This window comes from Raphanus sativus, chromosome 8, assembly GCF_000801105.2.
Source record: "Raphanus sativus cultivar WK10039 chromosome 8, ASM80110v3, whole genome shotgun sequence".
Lineage (NCBI taxonomy): Eukaryota > Viridiplantae > Streptophyta > Magnoliopsida > Brassicales > Brassicaceae > Raphanus > Raphanus sativus.
The window spans coordinates 9,492,347-9,517,744 of record NC_079518.1 but is presented as its reverse complement, the minus strand read 5'-3'; the positions used below and the strand labels follow the sequence as shown (position 1 = coordinate 9,517,744).

General features: G+C 39.0%; 4 protein-coding genes and 1 long non-coding RNA gene across 5 annotated transcripts; 4 read left to right on the top strand and 1 right to left on the bottom strand.

The window, feature by feature from the left end:
* The first annotated feature begins 806 nt into the window (after positions 1 to 806).
* On the top strand, positions 807 to 2,641 carry LOC108821645 (uncharacterized). Its single transcript, XM_018594642.2, has 6 exons — positions 807 to 1,057; positions 1,249 to 1,366; positions 1,441 to 1,956; positions 2,044 to 2,143; positions 2,239 to 2,268; positions 2,368 to 2,641. The coding sequence occupies exons 1-5, from the start codon at positions 975 to 977 to the stop codon at positions 2,256 to 2,258; spliced, it is 837 nt and encodes a 278-aa protein (XP_018450144.2). The 5' UTR covers positions 807 to 974; the 3' UTR covers positions 2,259 to 2,268; positions 2,368 to 2,641.
* Positions 2,642 to 3,123: 482 nt separating this feature from the next.
* On the top strand, positions 3,124 to 4,640 carry LOC108820749 (probable small nuclear ribonucleoprotein F). Its single transcript, XM_018593758.2, has 5 exons — positions 3,124 to 3,245; positions 3,641 to 3,728; positions 3,830 to 3,867; positions 4,114 to 4,178; positions 4,366 to 4,640. Exons 1-5 carry the CDS (start codon positions 3,240 to 3,242, stop codon positions 4,433 to 4,435), a joined length of 267 nt encoding a protein of 88 aa, XP_018449260.1. The 5' UTR covers positions 3,124 to 3,239; the 3' UTR covers positions 4,436 to 4,640.
* Positions 4,641 to 4,794: 154 nt separating this feature from the next.
* LOC130499181 (uncharacterized) lies at positions 4,795 to 6,176 on the bottom strand. Its single transcript, XR_008938047.1, has 4 exons — positions 5,655 to 6,176; positions 5,381 to 5,570; positions 5,198 to 5,291; positions 4,795 to 5,112 (listed from the first exon to the last, which is right to left on the bottom strand). It is a non-coding gene; the product is annotated as an uncharacterized LOC130499181 (long non-coding RNA).
* Positions 6,177 to 7,690: 1,514 nt separating this feature from the next.
* Positions 7,691 to 10,150, top strand: LOC108822446 (heat shock 70 kDa protein 1). The gene is made up of 2 exons (XM_018595521.2): positions 7,691 to 7,985; positions 8,296 to 10,150. Exons 1-2 carry the CDS (start codon positions 7,772 to 7,774, stop codon positions 10,023 to 10,025), a joined length of 1,944 nt encoding a protein of 647 aa, XP_018451023.1. The 5' UTR covers positions 7,691 to 7,771; the 3' UTR covers positions 10,026 to 10,150.
* A 1,857-nt stretch (positions 10,151 to 12,007) lies between these two features.
* LOC108822937 (VIN3-like protein 2) lies at positions 12,008 to 15,328 on the top strand. The gene is made up of 4 exons (XM_018596146.2): positions 12,008 to 12,184; positions 12,311 to 12,390; positions 13,047 to 14,051; positions 14,139 to 15,328. The coding sequence occupies exons 2-4, from the start codon at positions 12,372 to 12,374 to the stop codon at positions 15,131 to 15,133; spliced, it is 2,019 nt and encodes a 672-aa protein (XP_018451648.2). The 5' UTR covers positions 12,008 to 12,184; positions 12,311 to 12,371; the 3' UTR covers positions 15,134 to 15,328.
* The last annotated feature ends 10,070 nt before the right edge of the window (positions 15,329 to 25,398 follow it).

The window sequence follows — 25,398 nt, the reverse complement described above, 5'->3', positions numbered from 1 at the left end:
ATTAGACTTTAGAGATAAAATTCACTTTGAAATTACGTAATAATTATTTAAAAAATTAAATTTCGTAATGTACAAAAAACATAAGTTTTATATAAAATTTTGTGTTACAATAAAAAAACACAACTCGCGCTTGCAAAGCGTTATTTTTACATACGAAAGACAGTTTTGATATTGTTCTTTAAACACAAAATTGAATTATACAAACTCAATACTACATAAAACTAAACAATATAGAATACATTTTAAAAATAAAACCCGTGCGGATGTGCATATGTTTATATAATATATAAATATATTATGTTACACATATTTTCATATAAATAATACTCCAATGTAAGTTTTGTATGATAAATGTTGAAAATACAAAATATATAGCACTATATATTTTAAATAATATAAAAAAATCTACTTTACGTTATCATAAAATTTAAAAATCAGATTTAGTAGTTAAACACATTGCTTATTTAAACACATTAGTATACATTGTTATTTATCAAAATTTTATATTAATACAGATTGTGATCATATATAACATTTAGTAAAAACAAAGATAAAAAAGAAAATTGAATCCCGCTCGGTCGAGCGGGTCATGATCCAGTTCTTATTATAAAAAAAAACATTTGACTCTTCTAAACCCCATAAATTAAAAAAAAAGGTGTATTATTTCATTTGCGTTGGCAAACAATGTTGTTGGGCCAAAAGTGGGTGGGGCCAAAAAAACTTTAAGAAATAATCCTCTGTAGCTGAGACTATATTACCTTACGCTGGTCTTCAAATTAAAATATAAATCATTCATAAAGTGTGGTCGATAAGTGCAGGCTACCCATCTTCGATAAACGACTTTTTAAATTGGAAGTGTGAAGAAGCGGAAAAGATTAATTCTTTCTTTCTTGCAGAATCAGTTTTGGGTTTCCTCCGGTTCGTTTAGTTCGAAGACCCTTTTGTTGAATCTTCGTAATTGAGGGTTTAGAAGGATGATGGTAGCTAAAAGCTTCGATCTTTGGCAAAAGGATGTCTTTTTCTCCGCCGCCGAGGAGGTTCAACAATCTGCCGATACGTAATGTCCCTTTTCATTTTTATTGAATGATTCGTATAGCTTTATGAGGTTGAAAGATTGTTTCCTTTAGAGGATTGGTTAGTTCTAGCATAATCTAATTGAGGAGTTATGTGTATTTGATTCCTATATTGAGCTGTTTTTAGTGAAGCAGTGCCATTATCTGTGTTTGTCTTTTCTTGTGTTTGCTGCAGGATGGAATCTGCATATAGGATGTGGATTAAAGAGAAGAGAGAAGGTGCTCGAGTCTCTGTAGAATCAGACCACCTCTGCAATGAACTTCAAGCAGCTTTGAGCACAGCTAAATGGCAGGTTTGTTAAAACAGCTTCACACACACACACCAAACAAAAAAAACATATAATCATTCTCGTGATTTTTGAATCAGTTGGAAGAGTTTGAGAGGGCAGTGAGGTTGAGCCATGGACGTTCTTGTCGTGACGACACTACGTTGACTAGGCATAAACAGTTTGTCTCCGCTATTGAAAACCAGATCCACCGAGTGCAATCTGCTTTAAGCGAGAACGGGGAGCAGCCTCTGCGCTGGGTGGTGGATCTCAACAGAGAGGAGCGTGATGACCTTGCCATGTTTCTGTCTGGATCTTCTCAGACGTCCGAGAGTCTCAGCGGTGAAAGCGTCGGCTTGAGTAGGTGTTACGGTGAGAGTCTTGACTGTGTGATAGACATTGACGACGAGAGAGGAGGTAGCCCTGAGAGTGCTGGCAAGAAACTCGGTACGAGAAGGACATGGAGCTCACCTAATGTTCCTGATATTAGCGCGTTGAGGGTTGATGTTCGTGTTGATGCCAAAGAAGAGGATTATGTGTCAGAGATAGAAGCTACTCCTAAAGAAAAAGGTTATAAGCCTCTGTTTTGGATGCAGAGATGTCGTGATTATAACCAGGTAAAGGCTTTCCTGCAGTTGAAAAAGATCATCTCAATACGATGAGATTGGATTATAAAGTCTTTGTTGTTTTACTGTTTTTTGCAGCTCTTTGACGGAGTCAGATACTATCAAAGGCGGTTTGGGGTTCCATTTAACCGGCCGGTTCAGCTCATTGTTTCCTTGACGCTACTCTTGTTTCTTCTATGTAAGTCTCTCTCTTCTCTCTAGGGTTCTCATATTGTTTCATCAGAGTCTTGTTAACACAACCATTCTCCGTCTTTGTTCCTTCCCTTCTTGCAGTACTCTTTCGAGCTTATTAGTCTTTGACAGGTGAATAATATTCTGAAAATCTAAATTATAAATTCAAGTTTTCTACAACAGACTTAAATCTTAACGTTCTTCTTTGCATGGTGTTTTTTTTTTAAACAGATTCTTGCGTGTTGGTCACACAACATACATGCTAAATGATTCAACATTCCCCAAGCAGGGTGAGAGATTTAAAAAGGCTTTGTCAAGAAGAACAAGCCTGCTTTTTTTTTTTTTTAATTTCACTCTTATCCTCAGGGAACATGATATACGAACCTGTAAAGTTGTATACCTATTTGTAAAACTTGAACCTATGTTTCGTGAGGTTTTAGACGTGTTTCTAAAGAAAACCAATGCGTGGTGTGTTCAATGATAGTATATTGGTTTGGAACAAACATCTGTCCACGTACTTCGCTAGTGTATGGTTGACGTTCTTTACTCCGAGTCTCCGACAGCCTCTATGGTTTCTCGAACAATGTAATATCTCTCACATCAGATAAAATCTTTAAATCTTCATCCTCTTTAGCTTAGTAAGTGACTAAATGCTATAGAGAGTTGAAAATAAATGTTTGTTCCGTAGATTCATGAATAGGTTATAAAGTTCTACAGCTAACTGTTTCACATACATGACAGTGACACTAATCTGTATATCTATATCAAAATCCATATCAGACGTGGAAGCCTCCTTAGTTCATCAATATAGAGAAATCTAATAACATGTATACAAACAAATCCCAAAATACATAATCCGAGTTTTGTTTTGGGCTAGCTAGACACACATATACATGCACAGTAATGATGATACTTATTAATGGGCCGTTAATCTACTAATGGGCCTTTAAGAAATATCACAGTCCTTGTAATAGCTATGAATCTTGAAAACCCCGAAACCAAAAAACCCTAAGCAGAGATCGAAGCAGAAGAGAGGAGCAATTTGTTCCAATTTGTTTTCATCCCAATCCTAGACGATTCAAATCTCTTCGCTCCCTAAAACCATGGCTGTAAGTCTCCATCTCTTTAATTTGTGCTTCGATTCCTAAATTTGATTTCTTCGTAGAGCCTAAAGGTTAGAATCGTAATAGGGTTTGCAAAAGGCTCCGAACTTTTGGCGTTCTGAGCTCTTCCACCTCGAGATTTCTTGATTTAGCTACTTATATAAGTAAATATATATTAGAGTATCAAGATTATTGCTGGGGTTTGGGTTTTAGCGGATACGGTTTAGAAAATTTAGGGTTTATATGAAACTTGATTTGTAATTGAGCTAATACTGTCGTCCAAAAAAAAATTTTGAGCTAATACTAATATTTATTTTTGTTAACTTGCATTCGTTGATGAAGTGTGATGAGAAGGAAGTGTGTTATTTGATATACATTGTTTTTGTATGAAATTTGTGCAGACGATACCGGTTAACCCGAAGCCATTCTTGAACAATTTGACCGGAAAGACGGTTATTGTTAAGCTTAAATGGGGAATGGAATACAAAGGTACTTACGCAGCTTCATATTGTATACAGTTTTTGCTAACCAAAGCTTGTATCTTACCTGTTTTTTTTTTTTTTTTGCTCAATCTTATCTCTTAATCACAGGTTTCCTTGCCTCTGTTGACTCCTACATGAACTTGCAGGTACCGTATTTAGTTTTACCTTTTATGTTCTGTTTGCAAACGCTTATGTTATGTATAAATATATTGGCATTGAACTTTTAGATACAAAGATTGATGTTATATTGTCGATACCCCAAAACCAATCTGTTTAATGTTCCTTCTGCTTAAAAGTTATAGAAAAATGCTGGAAACATACGAGTGGTAAATGTTGATATGTACTAGCACATATACGTAGATTAATCACTAGTGTTTGCTTCTGTTTTGCAGCTGGGAAACACCGAGGAATATATCGATGGACAACTGACAGGAAACCTTGGAGAGATCTTGATCAGGTAATAAAAACATCTTTTGTCTTTACTGCATTCTCCATTATAAGTGAATCAGTTTATGTTTCTAAAGTGTTATTAACTTATTAGTTAGTGGGAACTTAAGAGGTGGACTTGGTCGTTAACTACCTGTTATGTGGACTGTTTGGATCCCTTCGTGGTTTAATTTACTGGCTTTGTTTTGTCCACCCAGATGCAACAACGTTTTGTATGTCCGAGGTGTCCCAGAAGATGAAGAACTCGCGGACGCTGAACAAGACTAGCCTGGTACCAATGACGTAGAGATCGCTAGTCTGTTTGAAGTCGTGTCGTGTATTCTATGAGCGTTTTAAACCCATTTTACTCTTCATAAATATTTTTAAGTTGTTTGATACCTTAAAACCAGAACGTTACAAGCAGTTTAGCTCTTTATGAGAGAAATCGAACTTCTTTCTGGCGTTCTGTTATTGAAAAGGTATGCTTGTCGTTTTTAACTATCTTTATTAGACCTCAATCTACGACCCACTATGTGGCGCTATATGAGTAATCCATTGGCCACATTCAAAGAAACTCTTGACCTATTTGCAGTAGACTTATAATTATAACTAATCACGTTCTACTTCAGCCTAGACAAATACAGCCGTTTTTGTGAAATAGCTCACTAGAATTTTAAGTCATGTTCAAATTTTGTATCAAGACATATTGAAAAAAAAAAGTACCTATTTAAGTTAATTGTTCAAGGTCAATACCTTAAAAAGATTTTAGTGACGTTGACAAACATGTGAAATACTGAAAACAGTCATACAATCGTGAAGCGCGCTGCTGATTGGGTGTGCCATCTTCTCTATCAGAGTGAAGGGAGAAATAATTATCAGGTGACATGTCGAGCAACCTAAGTGCTTCCTCTACTGTTTCATTTAAATTATCACAAAGAACACCAACATGATCTCCAGTTTCATACCTAACAAACAAGAAACCAAACGTACATTCAAGACTTTGCCCACTGTTACTGGACAGGTTATTAGCAAGAAGCAAAAAATACTCACGTCGGTCCACTTCCGGCAATGTCAAACTCCAAATATGTGCATGAACGGTCAGAGTCTGGAGTATGAAGCTCCCTTCTCACAGCTATATTTGCCCCTTAAACACTCAAGAAAAAAAACACCAATTAGATCAACTGATAAGGAAAGATGATAAGGGGATTAAAAAGACAGAAGAATCTAGCGCACCTGTAAGGATGTTGAGCATCAAGCACGACATGACCGTTCCCGTTAGTCAAGTGTTTCTCACTCAACGCATCTTCAGAGTTGTGAATAGAAACTCTGTATTCTAACGCGGCTGTAGTGTATGGTATGGTGTAACAGCTGTATCACCTTCCCCCTCACCAATGTATCCAGTTCAGGCCACAATGCTTCTATCCTGCAAGAGACGGCAAAGTGAGTTCAGAAAGAAAGAAAAAAACATATGCCCAAACAGAGAAATAGAAGAGAAAAAATTGAATACCATGCGGTGAAGTCATCTTCAATACACTGGTCATCATCTCAAAGATCAACATGTACAAGCCGCTGTGCACCTGAACAAACCACTCATCAAGTTATATTAAAAAAACAATAACAAAATACATCAATATCAGAGCAGAGCAGAGGGCATCCACAAGACAAGAAACGATTCAACAAGGATGTCATCTACAACTTTGGCAACCTGCAACACAGATTTACAACAAAAGAAACATTATTAGCTAGGCCAAAAAGTATTGAGAGGGAAAAACATAAATAAAGATTTCAAATTATTAAAACCTAGTTAAAAAAAATAAATATTAAAATCTTATTAAAATGCTTGTATTGTTTGTTTCCTAATCCAAACACACTGTGTACTTCAAGTTCTTAAGCCATTCTCCTCTGTCCCTCCCCTGTAACACACATGTGAGTGAGACATCTTCAGAAACAAGAGAATACAATAACGTCTCACTGAGAATGAAAGACTATCCTCGGTAAACCATTTGTAGAATCTGGCTGCATTATCTGTAGGCTCACCGTCTCCATATCTACACATCATAATCGTAAATCAAGATCAGACACAAGAGAATGAGAGGAAAGTTTCAATCAAGGACAAAGAATATTAGCAAACAAAAACTAACGTGGCTAAGAAGAAGAGAGCCACGTCCTCTTTCTTCAATTTCTCCTCGTACTCATCATCATCAGCAGCGTAATCATCCTCTTAAAACAAATTAGTTATCAGATAACAACAACAAAAAACACCAAGCTTTTTAAAATGATGCCCCTTCTATTTCAAAAAATAATAATAATTTGTTACAATTTTTTTTTAGAGTTTTGCATTTGCATATTTTGATAATAAAATTACAATAGCAAAAATAAATTTATTTTAATATATAATTTACACATAAAAATATTAAATATAGCAAATTTTTAATTAATATGGACACAATAAATAAAATAAGTATAAAATTACAGTGAAAAACATAAAACTATTTGAACTTTGACTAACAAATAAATATTGAAATTTGACACTTTACTTAAAAATACTAATTATTAAAGTAAAATGGAAAATAAAAAATTGAACTAGTAATATTAACAAAATAATTATGTCAATTTAGGTTTAATAAATCAAAATTACATTTTATACCAAAAAGGTAAATTAATGCTAAATAGTTAAATTGGCAATTAGAAATCGCATAATTAATGCTAAATATCAATTGTGCTTTTTCTATTTTGCATAATTAAAAATTTGGAAAAAGGCATAATCTCATCGGAACGGTCTAGAAGAAAAACCTCATACTAGGGCTGGGCCAAAAATCCGAACCCGAAAAACCGAACCGAACCTGATCCGAAAAAGTAGCACCGAATCCGAACCGAAATTGATTAAATATCCGAACGGGTTCAAAATTTCGGTATTTAAAGAACCGAAACCGAACCCGATCCGAACCGAAATATTTTGGGTACCCGAATGTATCCGAAATAAATTTATATACTTAAATATATACATTGTTTTTATATATAATGTATATTAAAAATATTAAAAATATATAAGATACCTTTAAGTTTTCTAAAATACTCGGAAAATATATGCAAATAATCAAAAGTAAATGTTTAAAATAGCTAAAGTATACCGAAAACACCAAAATAGTTAAATATCTATTGATTTTTTATCCAAATATTCAAAGAAAACTAATTTATATGTTAAATTAAGGTATTTTGACATATATGTTATGAAAATTTATATGTAATATATTATTTTTCTTATAGATTTTGAAAATTTAAAGTATATAATGAATTTTGGAAATTTAAAAACATTTTAAATGGGTTATCCGAATCCGAACCGAACCCGCAAAGATCCGAACTGAATCCGAACCGAAATTTAGAAATATCCGAATGGGACTGAAATCTTTGACCCCGAAAACCCGAAACCCGAATGGACTGAACCGAAACCCGAATGGATACCCGAACGCCCAGCCCTACCTCATACATTGTGGGAACACAAGTCTCGTGCTCTATATATAAACTCAAACCTAATCTACTCTCCCTCCCTCTCTCTCCCTCTCTCTCCACACCACAAGCTCTTAACCCTAATTTCTTATAGCCGCCTCAAAGCTTCTTCACACGATGGCGGGTAAAGGAGAAGGTCCAGCTATCGGAATCGACCTCGGCACTACCTACTCTTGCGTCGGAGTATGGCAACACGACCGCGTCGAGATCATCGCCAATGATCAAGGAAACAGAACCACGCCGTCTTACGTCGCCTTCACCGACTCCGAGAGGTTGATTGGTGATGCCGCTAAGAATCAAGTCGCCATGAACCCTATTAACACTGTCTTCGGTACGTCACCTCATCACCTTCTCGGTTTGTGATTTTTAGGGTTTTGATTGAAGATCTTAATTGAATACTAAAGCTTTGATCTTTAGGGTTTATAAGAAGATCTTAGTTGAATACGAAAGTTGTGATTTTTAGGGTTTTTATTGGAAGATTTAGTTGAATACTAAAGTTGTCATCTTTAGGGTTTATATGAAGATAAAGTTGTGAAATTTAGGGTTTCGAATCTTAGTTTTGTTGTAAGATCTTAGTGTAATAAGAAAGTTTTGGTCTTTGAATGATTTGAGTAAAACTGTGTTTTTTTTAATTGTGACAGATGCAAAGAGATTGATTGGTCGGAGATTCAGTGACGCATCAGTCCAAAGCGACATGAAGCTATGGCCTTTCAAGATCATCCCTGGCCCTGCCGACAAGCCCATGATCGTCGTCTCCTACAAAGGAGAAGAGAAGCAGTTCGCCGCCGAGGAGATATCTTCAATGGTGCTCATCAAGATGCGCGAGATCGCTGAAGCTTACCTTGGCGTCACCATCAAGAACGCTGTGGTCACCGTCCCGGCCTACTTCAACGACTCTCAGCGTCAAGCCACAAAGGACGCCGGAGTGATCGCTGGTTTGAACGTGATGCGTATCATCAACGAGCCTACTGCTGCAGCCATTGCTTATGGTCTTGATAAGAAGGCGACGAGTGTTGGAGAGAAGAACGTTTTGATCTTTGACCTCGGTGGTGGTACTTTCGATGTCTCTCTTTTGACTATCGAGGAAGGTATCTTTGAGGTGAAGGCTACCGCTGGAGACACTCATCTCGGAGGTGAGGACTTTGACAATAGAATGGTCAACCACTTTGTTCAAGAGTTTAAGAGGAAGAGCAAGAAGGACATTAGCGGTAACCCTAGAGCTCTGAGGAGGCTGAGGACGGCTTGCGAGAGAGCGAAGAGGACTCTCTCTTCCACCGCTCAGACCACCATCGAGATTGACTCTTTATTCGAAGGGATTGATTTCTACTCCGCGCTGACGCGTGCTAGGTTCGAGGAGCTCAACATGGATCTTTTCAGGAAGTGTATGGAGCCTGTCGAGAAGTGCTTGCGCGATGCTAAGATGGACAAGAGCACGGTCCACGACGTCGTCCTCGTCGGTGGCTCCACGCGTATCCCGAAAGTTCAGCAGCTTCTCCAAGACTTCTTCAACGGGAAAGAGCTCTGCAAGTCTATCAACCCTGACGAGGCCGTGGCTTACGGAGCGGCTGTGCAGGGAGCTATTCTGAGCGGTGAAGGGAACGAGAAGGTGCAAGATCTTCTTCTGTTGGACGTGACTCCTCTCTCTCTCGGTCTCGAAACAGCCGGTGGTGTCATGACCACGTTGATCCAGAGAAACACCACGATCCCGACCAAGAAGGAACAGGTCTTCTCAACTTACTCGGACAACCAGCCTGGCGTGTTGATCCAAGTCTACGAAGGAGAGAGGGCTAGGACCAAAGACAACAACCTCCTCGGGAAGTTCGAGCTCTCTGGCATCCCTCCAGCTCCACGTGGCGTCCCTCAGATCACGGTGTGTTTCGACATTGACGCGAACGGGATCCTCAACGTCTCTGCGGAGGACAAGACCACGGGGCAAAAGAACAAGATCACGATCACCAACGACAAGGGTCGTTTGTCTAAAGACGAGATAGAGAAGATGGTGCAAGAGGCGGAGAAGTACAAGTCTGAGGATGAGGAGCATAAGAAGAAGGTTGAAGCCAAGAATGCGCTCGAGAACTATGCTTACAACATGAGGAACACGATCCGGGACGAGAAGATTGGTGAGAAGCTTCCTGCTGCAGACAAGAAGAAGATTGAGGATTCTGTTGAGGAGGCGATCCAGTGGCTCGACGGGAACCAAACGGCTGAAGCGGACGAGTTTGAAGACAAGATGAAAGAGCTGGAGAGTGTGTGTAATCCGATCATAGCTAAGATGTATCAAGGAGCTGGTGGTGAAGCAGGTGGAATGGATGACGATGAAGCCCCTCCTTCTGCAGGAGGTGCTGGTCCCAAGATAGAAGAAGTCGACTAAACTGCATTGATTGCGTCTGAATTTCAGTCTTGTTTGTGTTTCATGTTTTACTTTTATTTTTGAGCTATGTACTCTGTTTCTTGCGGACCTTTTTCTATATTTCCAATTAAATTGCAGTTTCGATCTTGAGCGATATTAGTCTCATGGCTCTTTGTTTTTGTTGATTCCAATTGCATGGCCCTGCAGATGTAGTTTAATAGTAAACAGAGTAAGGGACGGTGAATAGATGTATCATCACATATCTCAGGTGATTCTTGCTTGATAGGTTTGTGTATCAGTATCTGGAAAAAGGGATCGCGAAACCACAAGATATCGGCATCCTGAAAGCAAATGAGGGTAGACAAATGTATTTATACTGAAGTATTTTTCGAGAAAATACATCATAATAACGGTAGTATTATAGTTCCAACAATATGGGTTAAAAGATTAAATAGATATCAAGCAAAAAGTAAGCGAGAACAGTGCACATCGTGAAGAGTATGTAATAGCGAGTAAGCAAAGAGTAAGTAATAGCGAGTCATGCATGTAGCTGTTCGCACCAGAGAGTTGGTCAGAATCAGTGGTGAGAAAACAAGGCAAATACATACTTTTCTTTATAACTTCTACACAACTTACATGCATTTTCCCTAAGAACATCTCTTAACGTAGATCTTCAAAAAAAAAAAAAACATCTCTTAACGTAGTGACATAGTTTGAAAATATATAATGTTATCAGTTATCATACTCTTCTTCACAATTCACACATTATTGATTCCCTCTTATGATACTTTTTCTTAACAATATTTACACATTAATTCTAATAACAGGCTCCGTTTATTGGGCTGATTGGGCCTTTATTTTCAAAATAGGCATTAAATTTCTCAAATATTTGCAAGGACTCGCATAATCCATGAAAGTAGCACATGAAGAAGTTTAACTTTCGGACTACGAAAGAAATGGTCAGAGACTCTTTCCGCACATAAAGAATCTTCTTTGCGACTCATCTTTATATGCAACTACGTGCATGGGTGATGGGTCACAACATAAGTGGATTTGTTGTCGACAAGCAATAAGCTAAAGATGACTGAGAATTCACGACATATTGCTATATTACTCTGACTTTTTAAGTCTTTAAATATGTATTTATTTGTAGTATGACATGTTGCGGTTGGTGTGATTCTTTTATATTTGCCATAAAAGTGCCACAAAGTGCATGATTATGTTAATCTGATGGACCATATATGTACCCAATTACAAATATGAACCCCTTTCATGATTAAGTTTTGATTATTATGCTGACTTTTTGTTGTAATTAATCATATATTATATATACTCAAAGTTTCTACCGACGTAAATAAACTGTTTACTGCGTTGTACCAACTTACCCGTTGCAATGGTCTATTATTTATTTTTGGGAATAGGAGTCAGTCACAACTGAACAACTCTCTTAAGGACCACATGATGAGATGATAACATTAAAAATTGTTGTCTTGTAATGTTTTAACTTTTAATGTTACCACTTGCCAATCCACAGTAATTAATTCTTTCACCGTTAAGTATTTTAACCATTCATTTTTTTTTTTGAAAATACAGCTCGTAACAATGTTACCATGCATTTTAGCAAAAAAAAAAAACAATGTTACCATGCACGACGTCCGCATAATAATCTGGAAAATGATAACTAATAACTAATATCGTATTCTAATATTAGAATAGGAGACTTACCAATCAAAAAACACTATTCCTTATGTGTGTCACATGGAAATAAATATAAACAATTCTTATAAAAGAGAGAAAAAAAAGAATTTAATAATAATAAAAAAAGAAAAGTAAGAAAACGTTACACCAAACCGAAAACACAGAAGTAACGTGAACACAAAAGAGAGGTTAAATAAAAGAAATAAAATAACTATTTAACCCTTTTTGTGGGGGCCCACATCTAATCTCTATAGGCCTCTCTTTCCCATCTTCTCTTTCTCTATCTCAAGCTGCTCTCTCTCTCTCTCTCTCTCTCTCTCTCTCTCTCTCACACAGCGAGTCAGCGACTCTCTCTCTCTCTCTCTTCTCCTCCTCCGGCTTCTCCGTGCTCCGGAACTTTCCCAAAGAGGGAGAGAGAGAAAAGACCCCCTTTCGGATTGATCTCTTCTATTCTCAGCTCGGCGAATAGCTTTCCTTTTTAGGTAAGCCATCTTTCTTATTCTCTTGTCTTTTCTTTCGCCGATCTCTTTTCTCTCTCTCTCACAAGTTTTTATCCTTTCTTCATACTAACTTTTTCATTTTTGTCCTTTGTCTTCTTCACATCGCAGGCTTTGAAGATCTTCTAGTTTGGTTTGGTTCTTAGAGTAATGTGGGTTTGATTACTTCTCGATGGATTCTTCTCACGATGGTATTGTTTTAACGCTTACGATTCTGTGTTTTCATTGGTTGCTTAACATGTATCGAACTCTGTGTCTCTTCTTTGTTGTTCCCTATGTAATGTTTTGATTATGAAGAGCATTGGATGCTTATTTGTATCAGTTCAAAGCTGTGTTTTTTTTTTTTTTAAACTCAGTTTATCTCAAAGTTTGAGACTTATTATTTATCTGCTACTGATCTAGATTACTAGCTTCTTAATTTTATCATCAAGTTTTCTCATTGGTGATTCTTCTGATGGTTGTGTCTTCACTTTTTATTGTTGATTGGTTCTCTATGTTTTCCTCCCACTATTATTGGTTCTTGTTAAAAATTAGGGTGTTTTCTTTAATATAATCGTGCGTCAAATGACTAGAGAATAAGATTCCATGAGATGTCACTACTGTTATAACTTATATATATAAAAAAAGGATCATTCTTTGATTTTATTCCCTTTAACTTGCTGACTTCTTCTTTGATATGTCTCATGGACCTTTTTTGCTTTGGATCTTGTTCCATTCCCAAAGAACATCATCTTTTTTTGCTCTTTCATCAGCATTTATGTAAAGATCAGACACAAGCTTTCTAAGGCAGATTCATGTAATAGTGTCTCTCCATTGCCTTGACTTCCCTTTTTCCTTCTATACACAGGAGCTGCAGGTGACTCATCCAAATGCAGTGAAATGAGTGTTGAGGAGAAGCGACAGCTTGTTTACGAGCTGTCCAAGCAATCATCACATCTAGCTCCTGAAGTGTTGCAGGCATGGAGCCGCCAAGAGATTCTCCAGATCCTATGCGCTGAGATGGGGAAAGAGAGAAAATACACCGGCTTGACCAAAGTCAAGATCATCGAGACTCTTATGAAGATTGTATCCGAGAAAAGCTCTGGAGAGTGTGATGATGGGACGAAGAAGAAGAAGAAGAGAGATTCTGATTGTTGTTTGCCTGTTCAGAGAAACTCAAAGAGATCGAGGAAGGTCGATAACCCTACTCGTTACGTGGCTAACAACAATGCCTCTGGTAGCTGCAACTCGGTTACTGCTAAAGGAGAGGAGGAGAAGACTACTACTACCTACTGCAACAACTTGGCTTGCAGGGGTGTGATGAGACAGGAAGACTCGTTTTGCAGGAGGTGCTCTTGTTGCATTTGTCGGAAGTATGATGAAAACAAAGATCCTAGTCTCTGGCTGACATGCAGCTCGGATCCTCCCTTTGAAGGTGGTTCCTGCGGGTTCTCGTGTCATCTCGAATGTGCTTTCGAGAGTGAAAAATCCGGTCTCGCAAAGCAGCAGAGTGAGGAGGAGTGCTGCTTCTACTGCGTCTCTTGCGGTAAACGGAACAGCTTGCTTGAATGCTGGAAGAAGCAGCTGACGATTGCTAAAGAAGCAAGAAGAGTAGACATACTCTGCTACCGTCTCTTACTAGTCCAGAAGCTCATCAAAGGATCGAGTAGTAAATATCGAAATCTGTGTGAGGCTGTGGAGAAAGCTGTGAAGAGTCTTGAAGCTGATGTGGGTCCTCTCACTATGAAGATGGGTAGAGGGATTGTAAACAGGCTAAACTCAGGACCTGATGTGCAGAAACTCTGCTCTTCTGCTCTTGAATCTCTTGAAGTTGTTGCATCGCCTTCACCACGCAGCCTTAAGATGCAGCATGGTCAGCTTCTTTATCACAAAAATGATTTTAGAGTAATGTTTTTAATTGTATGTATGTATGATTAATAAATGGTGCTTTGTTTGGTAGATTGTTTGAGCAATGAGATATCTGCAGATACAGCAACCACAGTAGTAGCACCAACCAAGATCAGATTCGAGGATGTTAATGCAACTTCACTCACAGTGATCCTCGCCTCTAACGAAGTCACCTCGCCTGCAAACATCGTTCATTACAGTATTTGGCATCGGAAGGTCACCGAGAAAGAGTACCAAGAGAAGTCTACTTGCACGTTGTTCACTCCAAACGCAAGGTTTGTCGTCTCTGGATTAGCTCCAGCGTCTGAGTATTGCTTTAAGGTTGTGTCCTTTAGCGGAACGCGAGAGCTTGGAGTCGATGTGATCAACGTAATGACTCGTAGCCCTGATGAAAGAAGCGAAAGCCCTCTCACAAACTGTAGTACTCTGTCTTCTGTTGAAGCTGAGTCCAACAACGGCTACATTGTTCCTCAGAACGGCAAGAAAGACTCTCCAACGACCGAGGAAAATGATGCGAAAAGGACAAGGGAAGCGGACGTTGTGCAGACTGAGAAGAACGTTGAAGGGGCTGTGCTGTTGGAAGAGGAGGAAGAAGCTGTTCAGGACAAGAACGTCGCGGTCACTACAACAAATGGAAACAGTTCTCCGGTTACTCCTTTCAAGTCGGACCAAACCAAGAACCGTCAAGCTAGGAACAAGAAGTCGGTTAAAGAAAACGGTAACAACAACGGAGATCATCATTCAGAGAACGGAGGAGCAGAGAGTGGATTAGAGCATTGTGTGAAGATCATAAGACAGCTCGAGTGTTCAGGACACATTGAGAAAGACTTCAGACAGAAGTTTCTGACTTGGTATAGCTTGAGAGCTACCCCACAAGAGAGCAGAGTTGTGAAGATATTCATGGATACTTTTGCTGATGATCCTGTGGCTTTAGCTGAGCAGCTTGTTCATACTTTCAGCGACCGCGTTTCGATGAAGCGTTCTGCGATTGGTGGTGGTGCGTCTGCGGTTGTTCAGTCTGGATTCTGCATGAAGTTGTGGCATTAGGGATGGAGATTTGGGGTTTATCATCGGTTTTTATTTAAAATGTCTGTAGCTTTTTTAATCTATTTCTCAAAATCGTTACAAAACTTTATTTGTCATTATTGGGAAACTTGCATTATTGGAATATTTCCATGTTATCAGAAGTGAGAAAGTCTACTAGAAACTGTGAACTTCCAGAAATTTAACATCTTTCAAGCTTGTTGTGGACTGATTAAATAGTTCTCTGCTTCTACTACGCTTGCTTCTTCTCTCCATTTGTCTTCTTTATCCTTCAGAGCTTCCAGTAAAGCTAAGATCTTAGCATAAGCAATGTTGTAATATCAATGTCAACGTTAGAAATTTAAACAAAAAATATTTAGAATACAAAAAATGTTCAATTCTGATTAGTATAAAGTCTTCCTGGAAATGAGTTAAAAATAAATTGTCATGCTCAAAGTGAGCAATATTATATTAATCGGTAGAGATAGATTTGGACAGTCTTGAAAAGATCTCAGCATTTCCAAAGAGTGTAATCTCTTTTGCCGAGATAGTTATATATTTATACTCTTCGTATCAAAGTGTAAGCTTGCCAATCATTTGGTCAGTGAATAGAGCCAGCTTTTACAATATAGTGTGTGCTTCTTGTTTTGTGTTGATATGCTTGTTCTTCATTGAGGTGTTATCCATCTTATGAAACATTATAATTAAAAACTGATTTTTATTTCCATGACTGTACGGTTTAATCTTTATTACATATATTTATTTATATATAATTACTTACCAAAATATGTGTTCCAAAAGATCTCTACAAAGTTTTATTTTATCATGTCTAAGATAATTTTATTAATATTCTTCCAACTAATCCTATATTTATCCTACGCCGATCGATTTCACTTCATGAAGCTTTATGTATACTTTTAGAGCACTATCTCGTTTCACTTTTGAACGATTGATTACTAGTCCTCTTTCATGAAGCTAAAATCTCCCACCAAAAGTAAATTACAGAATATTTTTTTTAAAAATAAATTATTCCTTCTTCATTTCACCTTCCCAAACGGGACATCTTTTACAAATGTCTGTAAACTTCATACATAGAAGAAAGGAAAAAAATAAATTTAGAAAGAGAATTAAAAAACGTCAGTGAAGTAGATATTATCAGTTTTGAAAATGTGAGAACCAGTGAGATAGGTATGTTGCACTTATCGTTGAACAAGTAATGACCGAAGTTGAAGCGCTGATCATTCCTTTGTTTGCAGATGTATCTCTGTCCAGACCCCGAAGTCTTGCTCTAAATTGAAGATGAATTTCTTTTAGTAACACTTGAGAGGGTTTTGAAGACTTATTGTATAACCTCTAGTTTCTTTCTCGCCACAGAAAATAGATTACAGCTTGGAATAGCAATATAATTGCTTACTAAAGAAAAACAATGAGTTGACAAGGATCGTACCCATTTTACAGATTTACGATGCATTAACGTATTGCTACGTAAAAACTCAAGATCTTTTAGTTGTCATTTACTCTTTATGTTTGTTAGAACATGTGGCTTCGATTTGCAAGTAGTAAAATTCAAATAGGAAATTATCAACGTGAATAACACAAAATTGATTAGATACGCCAAGATTTTGCAGACAAAATCCATTGTAATAGGCTATAGCTTTATGCAAAATTAGTTAAAAGGAGGTGGAAAATAATGCGAGGCAAAAAGGAGAGGTTTTAGGATTTTGATCGAATGTGAATAGAGAGGATAAGCAGATGGCAGATGCACAACCATGGCCACCTAACAAATTCCAAAAAGTAAACACATGCATGATACCGCACTTATCACTGAAATTTAAATAACTAAATCTAACACTGAAACTAAAAAAAAACTAAAATTGAAAAAGCTGTATATAAATTATTACATGAATACGAAGAAAATTAGGTCCAGTGATAGTGCCAAACTGTATTCTAAGTCGAGTTGTCCCTTTGTGAATTATATAAATGTGAATATAAATTCCCATGACGTCTTTATTTCTTTATCCGTACATGCCACATGTTCACATGTGGATCTTTAGGAAATTTTCGTTTCATAAAATACTTTATATGTCGCTTTAAAATATAATATGTCTTATTTTATCTGTGTATTGTTTTATATTGTAATCAGTATTTGTTTGCGTATATTACCATTTTAATAATCAGTCTTTTTGGATTAATTGGACTATGGAGCAAGATAAGCAAATTAACTAAACCTCGGTAAAATGCAAGAGGCTATCTATGCGAATACTTTTAAGTTTAGTCTAGAGTGCTTAAACCTCCTAAATTGAATTATCTTGAAGAAATCGTCGTCTTCTCTCTTCTTATGATCTCTGTCATGTTAGTAGTGGATCTCGAAGGCCGATATTGTCTTGACCAAGTCTAATTGCAATAACAGGCTTTAACCTTGTACGCAATGTCTTCATTCAGTAGCGTGGAAGCTACAAACTAAATAAATAAAAAATGAGTTTAACAGTAGTAGATAGCAGAAGGTTTGGCGTTAACATAACAAAACCATCATATTATTGGGAGAATTACCAATTGTGACTCAAAACTTGGAGTCAAACCCAAAAGAGTACCCCAACTTGGGTCAAAGGCAAAAGTAACTTAAAAGGCTATTGAAATTACAACTATCTCCTTGTGAACAAACAAAAAAACGGATTTTTTTTTACGTTTCTACCCCTCGCAAGTCGTCTGTAAACAGACGACTTGAAAATAAGTCGTCCAGACGACTTTAAGTTAAGTCGTCTGGACAGTTATTCTTAAACATAATTTAAAAATTTTGTAAAAAATATTTTGATAAGTGAAAAATTGGAATTATGTAATTAACATATGTCTTAAGAGATATAAATTAATATATAACAAATTTCAATTGTTTTCAGCCCAGATGAGTGAAAGTAGTGAGTCATGATATTCTTTAGTTTATGTTTCATCAACATATGTTGTAGTATTGTATGTGTTCTTAGGGTTAGATTTTGGAAAGCATTAAAACCGTTTTTGAAAATTTTTAAAATTACCTAGGCGTGTTCGTTTCTGTGTATAGTAAACACTATTGAAGTATAATTTGATTTTATAACGTGGTTAGTAAGTTAATTTAGTCATTTTAGTTTAGGGGTTCATTTTAGGGTATTGGACGACTTAATATTTAGTCTTCTGTTCCCAGACGACTAAATATTAGGTCGTCTGATGTACATTATCAGCCAGAATAAGTCGTCTAAACCGGACCAAACCTTAAAGTTTACCAATGTACTTTTAAAGCTAACCGGATTATTTACCCAATATATAAGGTGATTTTTTTTTTTTTTTTTTCATTTTCCGCGAACAGAAACCCTAACAGTTCTCTCTCACCGGCGATATCAAAGGCGATTCGAATTCCCACTATTTCCGAACAACCATCGTTCTCAACGTCGGCTATCTATCTCACTTCATTCTCACCGTTGTCGCCGCAGCTTCTTCTAACCCTAGCGCCGCCGATTCCTCTAAACCCTAGCGCCCCCGCTTCCACTATTTCCGAACAAACCGTCGCCCTCGCCACCGTGCTCACCAACGTTCTCACCGCCGCTTACTCTAAACACTAGCTAGCACCGCCGTTTCTTCTAAACCCTAGCGCCGCCGCTTCTTCTAAACCCTAGCGCCGCCGCTTCTTCTCTGTAAACCGTAGCGCCGTTTCTCTGTAAACCCTAACGCCGGTAAGTCATCAAACTCGTGGAAAAGATGAACATAAAACGTTGTCTCTTTCAATTTACTCATTCTCACCGTTTCACGTTTATTTTTTCAGATCTATAACCACAATGACGAGTACTCGAACTCCTTCTGCGACTAATCAGGTCCGCTTGAAATTTTTCTACTGGAAGACTTGTAAGTAAGTCGTCTGGAAAGTCTTCAACCTGGACGACTTAGTACGTCCATTTGGAAGACTTTCCAGACGACTTAAATATAAGTCGTCAACTAAGTCGTCCAGTTGGACGACTTTCTAGACGACTTATATTTAAGTCGTCTACTAAGTCGTCTGGAGTAACAATTAAGGCGTGATTGATTTAGCTTGTGTTCTGACTTCTATTGTTGTCTTTGATTATTTTGCAGACAAAAAGGATGGATATTCCAGAACTCCCCCGTAGGTTATACACATTAGGGGAAGAGCCAGAACCCCACAATAGCATTTCGTATCATACGGATAACACGAAGTTGCATACTGCTCTTAGGGAAGCTCTCACTGATGCTGAATTTGAAGAGCTCAGGAGTCGAGATTGGGAGTTTTCATCAAGTTCAAGGAGCAGGGATTTGGTTGGGCTTCAAGGCTGGTTCACCACTTGCTCGGTTTAAAGCTGGACATTAAGAAGAAGTACGAGATGTGGTGTCTCGTTGGTCCAGAACCTGCGAGGTTTTCACTGTTAGAGTTTGAAAACATCACTGGTCTAAACTGCGACTACATCGAGGACCTTGAGACACCAGAATGTGAAGTTACCCCACAGATGGTTTCTTTCTGGGAGATGATGGGAGTTCATCGGGAAGCTGGGCCAAGTACTGATCAGATAATAGCAGCACTGAAGAGATGCGGGGATTGGTCCAGGGAAGATCGCAAGCGACTCGCGTACCTTTCCATCTTCACTGGATTCATTGAAGGGAAAAAGTTCTCAAGCGCTACACGAGCTACTCTCGCAAGGCTAGTGATGGATTTAGAAAGGTTTGAGAATTATCCATGGGGGAGAGTCGCGTTTAAGGTGCTGATGGACTCTTTGTGGAACAAAGATATTACTGGCTGTTACACCGTGGATGGCTTTATACAAGTTCTTCAGGTCTGGGCGTACGAAGCTATTCCGGGATTGGGTGCTAGTATTGGTCTACCCAGAGCAAACAGTCCGTCTCCACCGATTCTGGCTTACGACGGCAGCAGAGGCCGCAGATTCATGAAAGCTGCTATCTTGAGTCAGGTACCTTTCCATCTTCACTTAATTAAGTCGTCCGGAAGGTCTTCCAGCTGGACGACTTAGTAGACGACTTATTATAAGTCGTCTGGAAGGTCTTCCAGCTGGACGACTTAGTAGACGACTTATTATAAGTCGTCTGGAAGGTCTTCCAGCTGGACGACTTAGTAGACGACTTATTATAAGTCGTCTGGAAGGTCTTCCAGCTGGACGACTTAGTAGACGACTTATTATAAGTCGTCTGGAAGGTCTTCCAGCTGGACGACTTAGTAGACGACTTATTATAAGTCGTCTGGAAGGTCGTCCAGCTGGACGACTTAGTAGACGACTTATAATAAGTCGTCTGGAAGGTCGTCCAGCTGGACGACTTAGTTGACGACTTATAATTAAGTCGTCTATTTTAGTATTTTGTTTCAAATATCTAACTCGATTCTTCTTCTATTTACTGCAGACCCGCGTGATCAACTTTGTTGAGAAGGACATTAGTGAAATGTGGCCAAAATGGGACTCTTGAGGTTGATGACGTGCCCGCGGAGAACATCATTAAAGTGATGTATGATCGGAGACCGTGGAAGTGGACCATGGATTGCTGGGAAGTCACTGGTACAAAACCCAAGTTTGTGACTCCATCGAAAGAGCCAAAGAGATGGTTGTGGAGGAGGTGGAGGAAGACAATCAGAGACCTCGGAAGAAAGCTCGTAAAGAGGCTCCTAAAGAGGCTCCTAAAGAGGCTAGAGAAGAGGCTCCTACAGAGGCTACAGAAGAGGCTACAGAAGAGGCTAGAGAAGAGGCTAGTTGGGTGACCAGAGAGGAGTTAGAAAACATGTTCAAGGACTTAGGTGACATGATGAAAGAGGGGTTTAAGAAGTGCATCAGGGAGATTAGGAAGATCTCCGATAGATTGGAAGCTGTGGAGAAGAAGGTTGGTGTCACCAATCAGGCTACCCCTCAAGCCCCAGAAACCGGGGTTAGTAAAAAACACCCTACCCCACAAGCCCCAGAAACCGGGGCTAGTAACAAACAGACTACTCCTCAAAAGGATCAGCCTCCACTTCAAACCAATCATCCTACTCCTCCCACCAGACAGCCTGCTCCTCAAAAGGCAAAGCCTACTCCTCAAAAGGCGAAACAGCCTGCTCCTCAACTAAACAGCCTGCTCCTCAAACTAAACAGCCTGCTCCTCAAACGAAACAGCCTGCTCCTCAAACTAAACAGCCTGCTCCTCAGACGAAACAGCCTGCTCCTCAAACGAAAAAGCCTTCTCCACAAAAGAAACAGCCTTCTCTTCTGCCCAAAGAGGTTAATATCAAATCTTTAAGTCGTCTGGTCTTTGTATAGATTTGTAAATATATAAGTCGTCTGGAAGGTTTTCCAGCTGGACGACTTACAAATAAGTCGTCTGGAAGGTTTTCCAGCTGGAAAACCTTCCAGACGACTTATTTGTAAGTCGTCCAGCTGGAAAACCTTCCAGAAGACTTACAAATAAGTCGTCTGAACTCCAGCTGGAACCAAATCCTCTCCCAACTTTTATTTAAGTCGTCCAGGGTTAACTTGTTCTCTTTTATTGCAGAGATTGTTGCCGGAGGATACAGCAGATGAGGCGATCTCGGTATATAAGATCTTGCCGGAGGATAAAGCAGATGGTGTCACCTCCAAAGAGATTGTTCCTCTCACTTCCACTGACCAAACCGAGCTTCGCTTCCAACGATCAACAACCGAGCTTCGCTTCCACCGATCCAGCTTCAGCTTCAGAACCGAGCCTGGTTGTATTGGACCAAACAGCTCCCACTGCTTCTGTGCGTGCAAGGAGTGAACGAACGAAGAAACCTGCTCCCACGCAGATATCTCCTATACGGCAGAGAGAAGGAAACTCCTTAGAGTGGGAAGTATAATCCATTTCCCACACTAAACAGACCTAAGATGAAGGAGCTCGCTGATTGGTTGAAAACTGATCCGTAAGTGATTGCTTTACCCATAATAGCTTGATTTAGTCTACCAAAACTGATTGCTTTTTTGTTTGCAGTGATTATTTCACTAAGGAAGAGGACAAACCACGTACATCACCAACTTGGTGGTATCAAAAACTCCGGACATCCAAAGCATGGCTGGAAGACGTAGTAAGTCTTCTGCTTATCTTTAAGTCGTCTGGTAACTTGTCTTTGTATAGATTTGTAAATATATAAGTCGTCTGGAAGGTTTTCCAGCTGGACGACTTATTTGTAAGTCGTCCAGCTGGAAAACCTTCCAGAAGACTTACAAATAAGTCGTCTGGTAACTTGTCTTTGTATAGATTTGTAAATATATAAGTCGTCTGGAAGGTTTTCCAGCTGGACGACTTACAAATAAGTCGTCTGGAAGGTTTTCGAGCTGGGAAAACCTTCCAGACGACTTATTTGTAAGTCGTCCAGCTGGAAAAACCTTCCAGACGACTTATTTGTAAGTCGTCTGGAGGTTCTAACTTGTATTATTTTATATGCAGCATATAGATGCTTGGATGAATGTGCTGAGGCAGAGGTATAAGGAGAACCCACAATGTTTCCGGAGCGAGCGAATGTGCTTCCTGGATCAACAACTTTACCCAGTCTTGGAGAAGAACAGTATTCTGGTCTTCAAAACATCGTCGTCTGATCACAATGGTTTAGGAAAAATGCTCCTAGTGGGGCGGCGAGTTTGTATGACGGATCAATGCCTTCATTTTTGCCAATCAAACAAGAAGTGGGGGAGGACATTGATGATATCTATGCGCCACTGAACTTGGACAACAAACATTGGGTGGCATTTGGATATCGATCCCTAAGAGGCACATAGTCGTCTGGGACAGCATACCTTCAACTACCATACCAGAAAGATGGGATGAAGATAATGGAGCCTTTTCTCGAGATGTCCTTATCTGATTGTGGAGTGCGGAGACCAGACATGCATGGGTTGGAGCGATACACTTATGAGAGACTCCTCAAAGATGTACCCACGGCCAACAATGGTGATTGTGGCGTGTACGCTGCAAAGTACATTGAATGTCATGCTCTGGGGTCCCCTTAGCCCTAAAGACTTTGCTAGGTCCAATGCGAAGACTATGAGGGTACTATTGGCTTTGGCTATATGGACGGAGCTTGTTGATCAGCATCTGAAGATAATGAGGATGGTGGTATTGTAGGCATTGATGATTAGATACACCAAATCAATTTGTATAGATTTTTTAACTTGTATAGATTTTTTAACTTGTATAGATTTTTTAACTTGTATAGATACACAAATCAATTTGTATAATTTGAACTATTTGTATACACAAATCTATTTGTATATTTGAACTATTTTGTTTACACAAATCTATTTGTATGTTTGTGGGCATGTATGATTTATTTGATTTTCTAACTTGTATAGATTTTCTAACTTACAAATAAGTCGTTCTGGAAGGTTTCCAGCTGGACGACTTACAAATAAGTCGTCTGGAAGGTTTCCAGCTGGACGACTTACAAATAAGTCGTCTGGAAGGTTTCCAGCTGGACGACTTACAAATAAGTCGTCTGGAAGGTTTTCCAGCTGGACGACTTACAAATAAGTCGTCTGGAAGGTTTTCCAGCTGGACGACTTACAAATAAGGGTCTCTAAAAAAAATAAGGTAGTTCTAAAAATAAAATACACTGGACGACTTACAAATAAGGTCGTCTAAAAAAAATAAGGTAGTCTAAAAATAAAATACACTGGACGACTTCGTAAAAGGTCGTCTAAAAAAAATACACTTGAAGGGATAGTAGAAGGTAGTCTAAACACTGGACGACTTAAATACACTGGACGACTTAAATACACTGGGACGACTTCGTAAAAGGTCGTCTAAAAAAAATACACTTGAAGGGATAGTAGAAGGTAGTCTTAATACACTGGACGACTTCGTAGAAGGTAGACGAACACTGGACGACTTAGAAATTAGTCGTCTGGACGGGTAATCAAGACTGGACGACTTATATTTAGGTCGTCTGGACAACTAGTCAACTGGTTGTGTACATTGTGGTTTCGTATGGCCAGTTTCCTTGCAGTTTGAGCATCTCCGTGCCCTGTGTTTCTTCCTGGGTTTGTGTCCCCTCATCCTAGATAGCTCCAACCAAGATTGCCATCTTGATTTCTTTCTGTCTCCCCGGACCACGCTTTACGTTTGGAGGAAAGCATTCTCGTTCCTCAATAGTTGTGACACGATAGGATATATATTCTCTGAGTATCCTGCATACAGATGATTCTTTGAGTAAAGTGGACATACAAGTGTGTCGATATGCACACCAGCATGTGTTCCAGCTGCTATAGCATGAGAGCAAGGTATTTTCTCCACTCCATAGACACCACAACCACACTTTACATGTTCCAAATCAACCGCACAGTCCATTTTGCCACCTTTTGACAAAGAGAACGCCATCCATCAATTGGTTCGACCGTCATCGTATCCGCTATCTCTGATCGAACAGCAAGCAAGTATTTCAACACCCCGGCTATGTACAGTTGGGGAGGACTCAAAGCATCTTGTCTCCTTTTCCAATACCATTTTCCTAACTTCTGCCTTATGAACTCCAGCAGGAACGGAATCGGAAATCCTCTTGCTCGCTTCAGTGCGGAATTAATAGATTCAGCGATGTTGCTTGTTTTTATGGTTGAACCTGTTCCCCCTTACAATCAAACCCTTGACCATAGCTTGGCGTCGGCCTTCTCCAAATACGTTGCAAGTTCCGGGTTTGCACTCCGTATTCTCAGCCATTGTACCGGTTAAAATCGTGAAGAAGCTGTGCGCATAAGCAGCCCCTTTCACCAAGTTACATGAGATGTTTCCCTTTAAACTTTTTGACAATGTTATCTGAAGGTGATAATAACATATTCCTCGGGTTGCCCAAGGAAACACCTTCTCCACACGCACTTTTAATGGCCGCGTGTGCCGGTCAGAGACTATCACCAGAGGCTTGTCATGAGATATACAACTAGCCAATTTTGTGAAAAAACCATTCCCAAGAAGAGTTCATCTTCAGCATCCACGATCCCAAAAGCCAATGGGAATATCTGAAAATTGCCATCTTGTGCGGCTGCAACTAACATAACACCTCCATTCTCCACTTAGGTGATTCCATCCACCACAATGACCCTTCTCTGATACTTAAAACCTTGATGATAGAAGCTCCAAAAGAGAGAAATAGATACTTAAATCTTTCTCAGAATCAAGTTCTATATGCCCTGTGATAGAATCAGGATTTGCAATGGAGAGATTTGCTCGAGATATGAAGGCAGACGCGAATACCCTTCTTCGGCTGCATCTTCTCACCAATTTCTGTGCACTATAACAGTGCTCTGTATGAAGTGGTTAATCAAGCGTTTGCA

Coding starts and splice junctions, on each gene's coding strand:
- LOC108821645 (XM_018594642.2), top strand. CDS start 975: ATGATGGTAGCTAAAAGCTTCGATCTTTGGCAAAAGGATGTCTTTTTC. Junction 1,367..1,440: donor TGAGCACAGCTAAATGGCAG/GTTTGTTAAAAC, acceptor TTTTTGAATCAG/TTGGAAGAGTTTGAGAGGGC. Junction 2,144..2,238: donor GCTACTCTTGTTTCTTCTAT/GTAAGTCTCTCT, acceptor CCCTTCTTGCAG/TACTCTTTCGAGCTTATTAG.
- LOC108820749 (XM_018593758.2), top strand. Junction 3,729..3,829: donor ATGGGGAATGGAATACAAAG/GTACTTACGCAG, acceptor TCTTAATCACAG/GTTTCCTTGCCTCTGTTGAC. Junction 4,179..4,365: donor CTTGGAGAGATCTTGATCAG/GTAATAAAAACA, acceptor TTGTCCACCCAG/ATGCAACAACGTTTTGTATG.
- LOC108822446 (XM_018595521.2), top strand. CDS start 7,772: ATGGCGGGTAAAGGAGAAGGTCCAGCTATCGGAATCGACCTCGGCACT. Junction 7,986..8,295: donor CCCTATTAACACTGTCTTCG/GTACGTCACCTC, acceptor TAATTGTGACAG/ATGCAAAGAGATTGATTGGT.
- LOC108822937 (XM_018596146.2), top strand. Junction 14,052..14,138: donor CAGCCTTAAGATGCAGCATG/GTCAGCTTCTTT, acceptor TTTGTTTGGTAG/ATTGTTTGAGCAATGAGATA.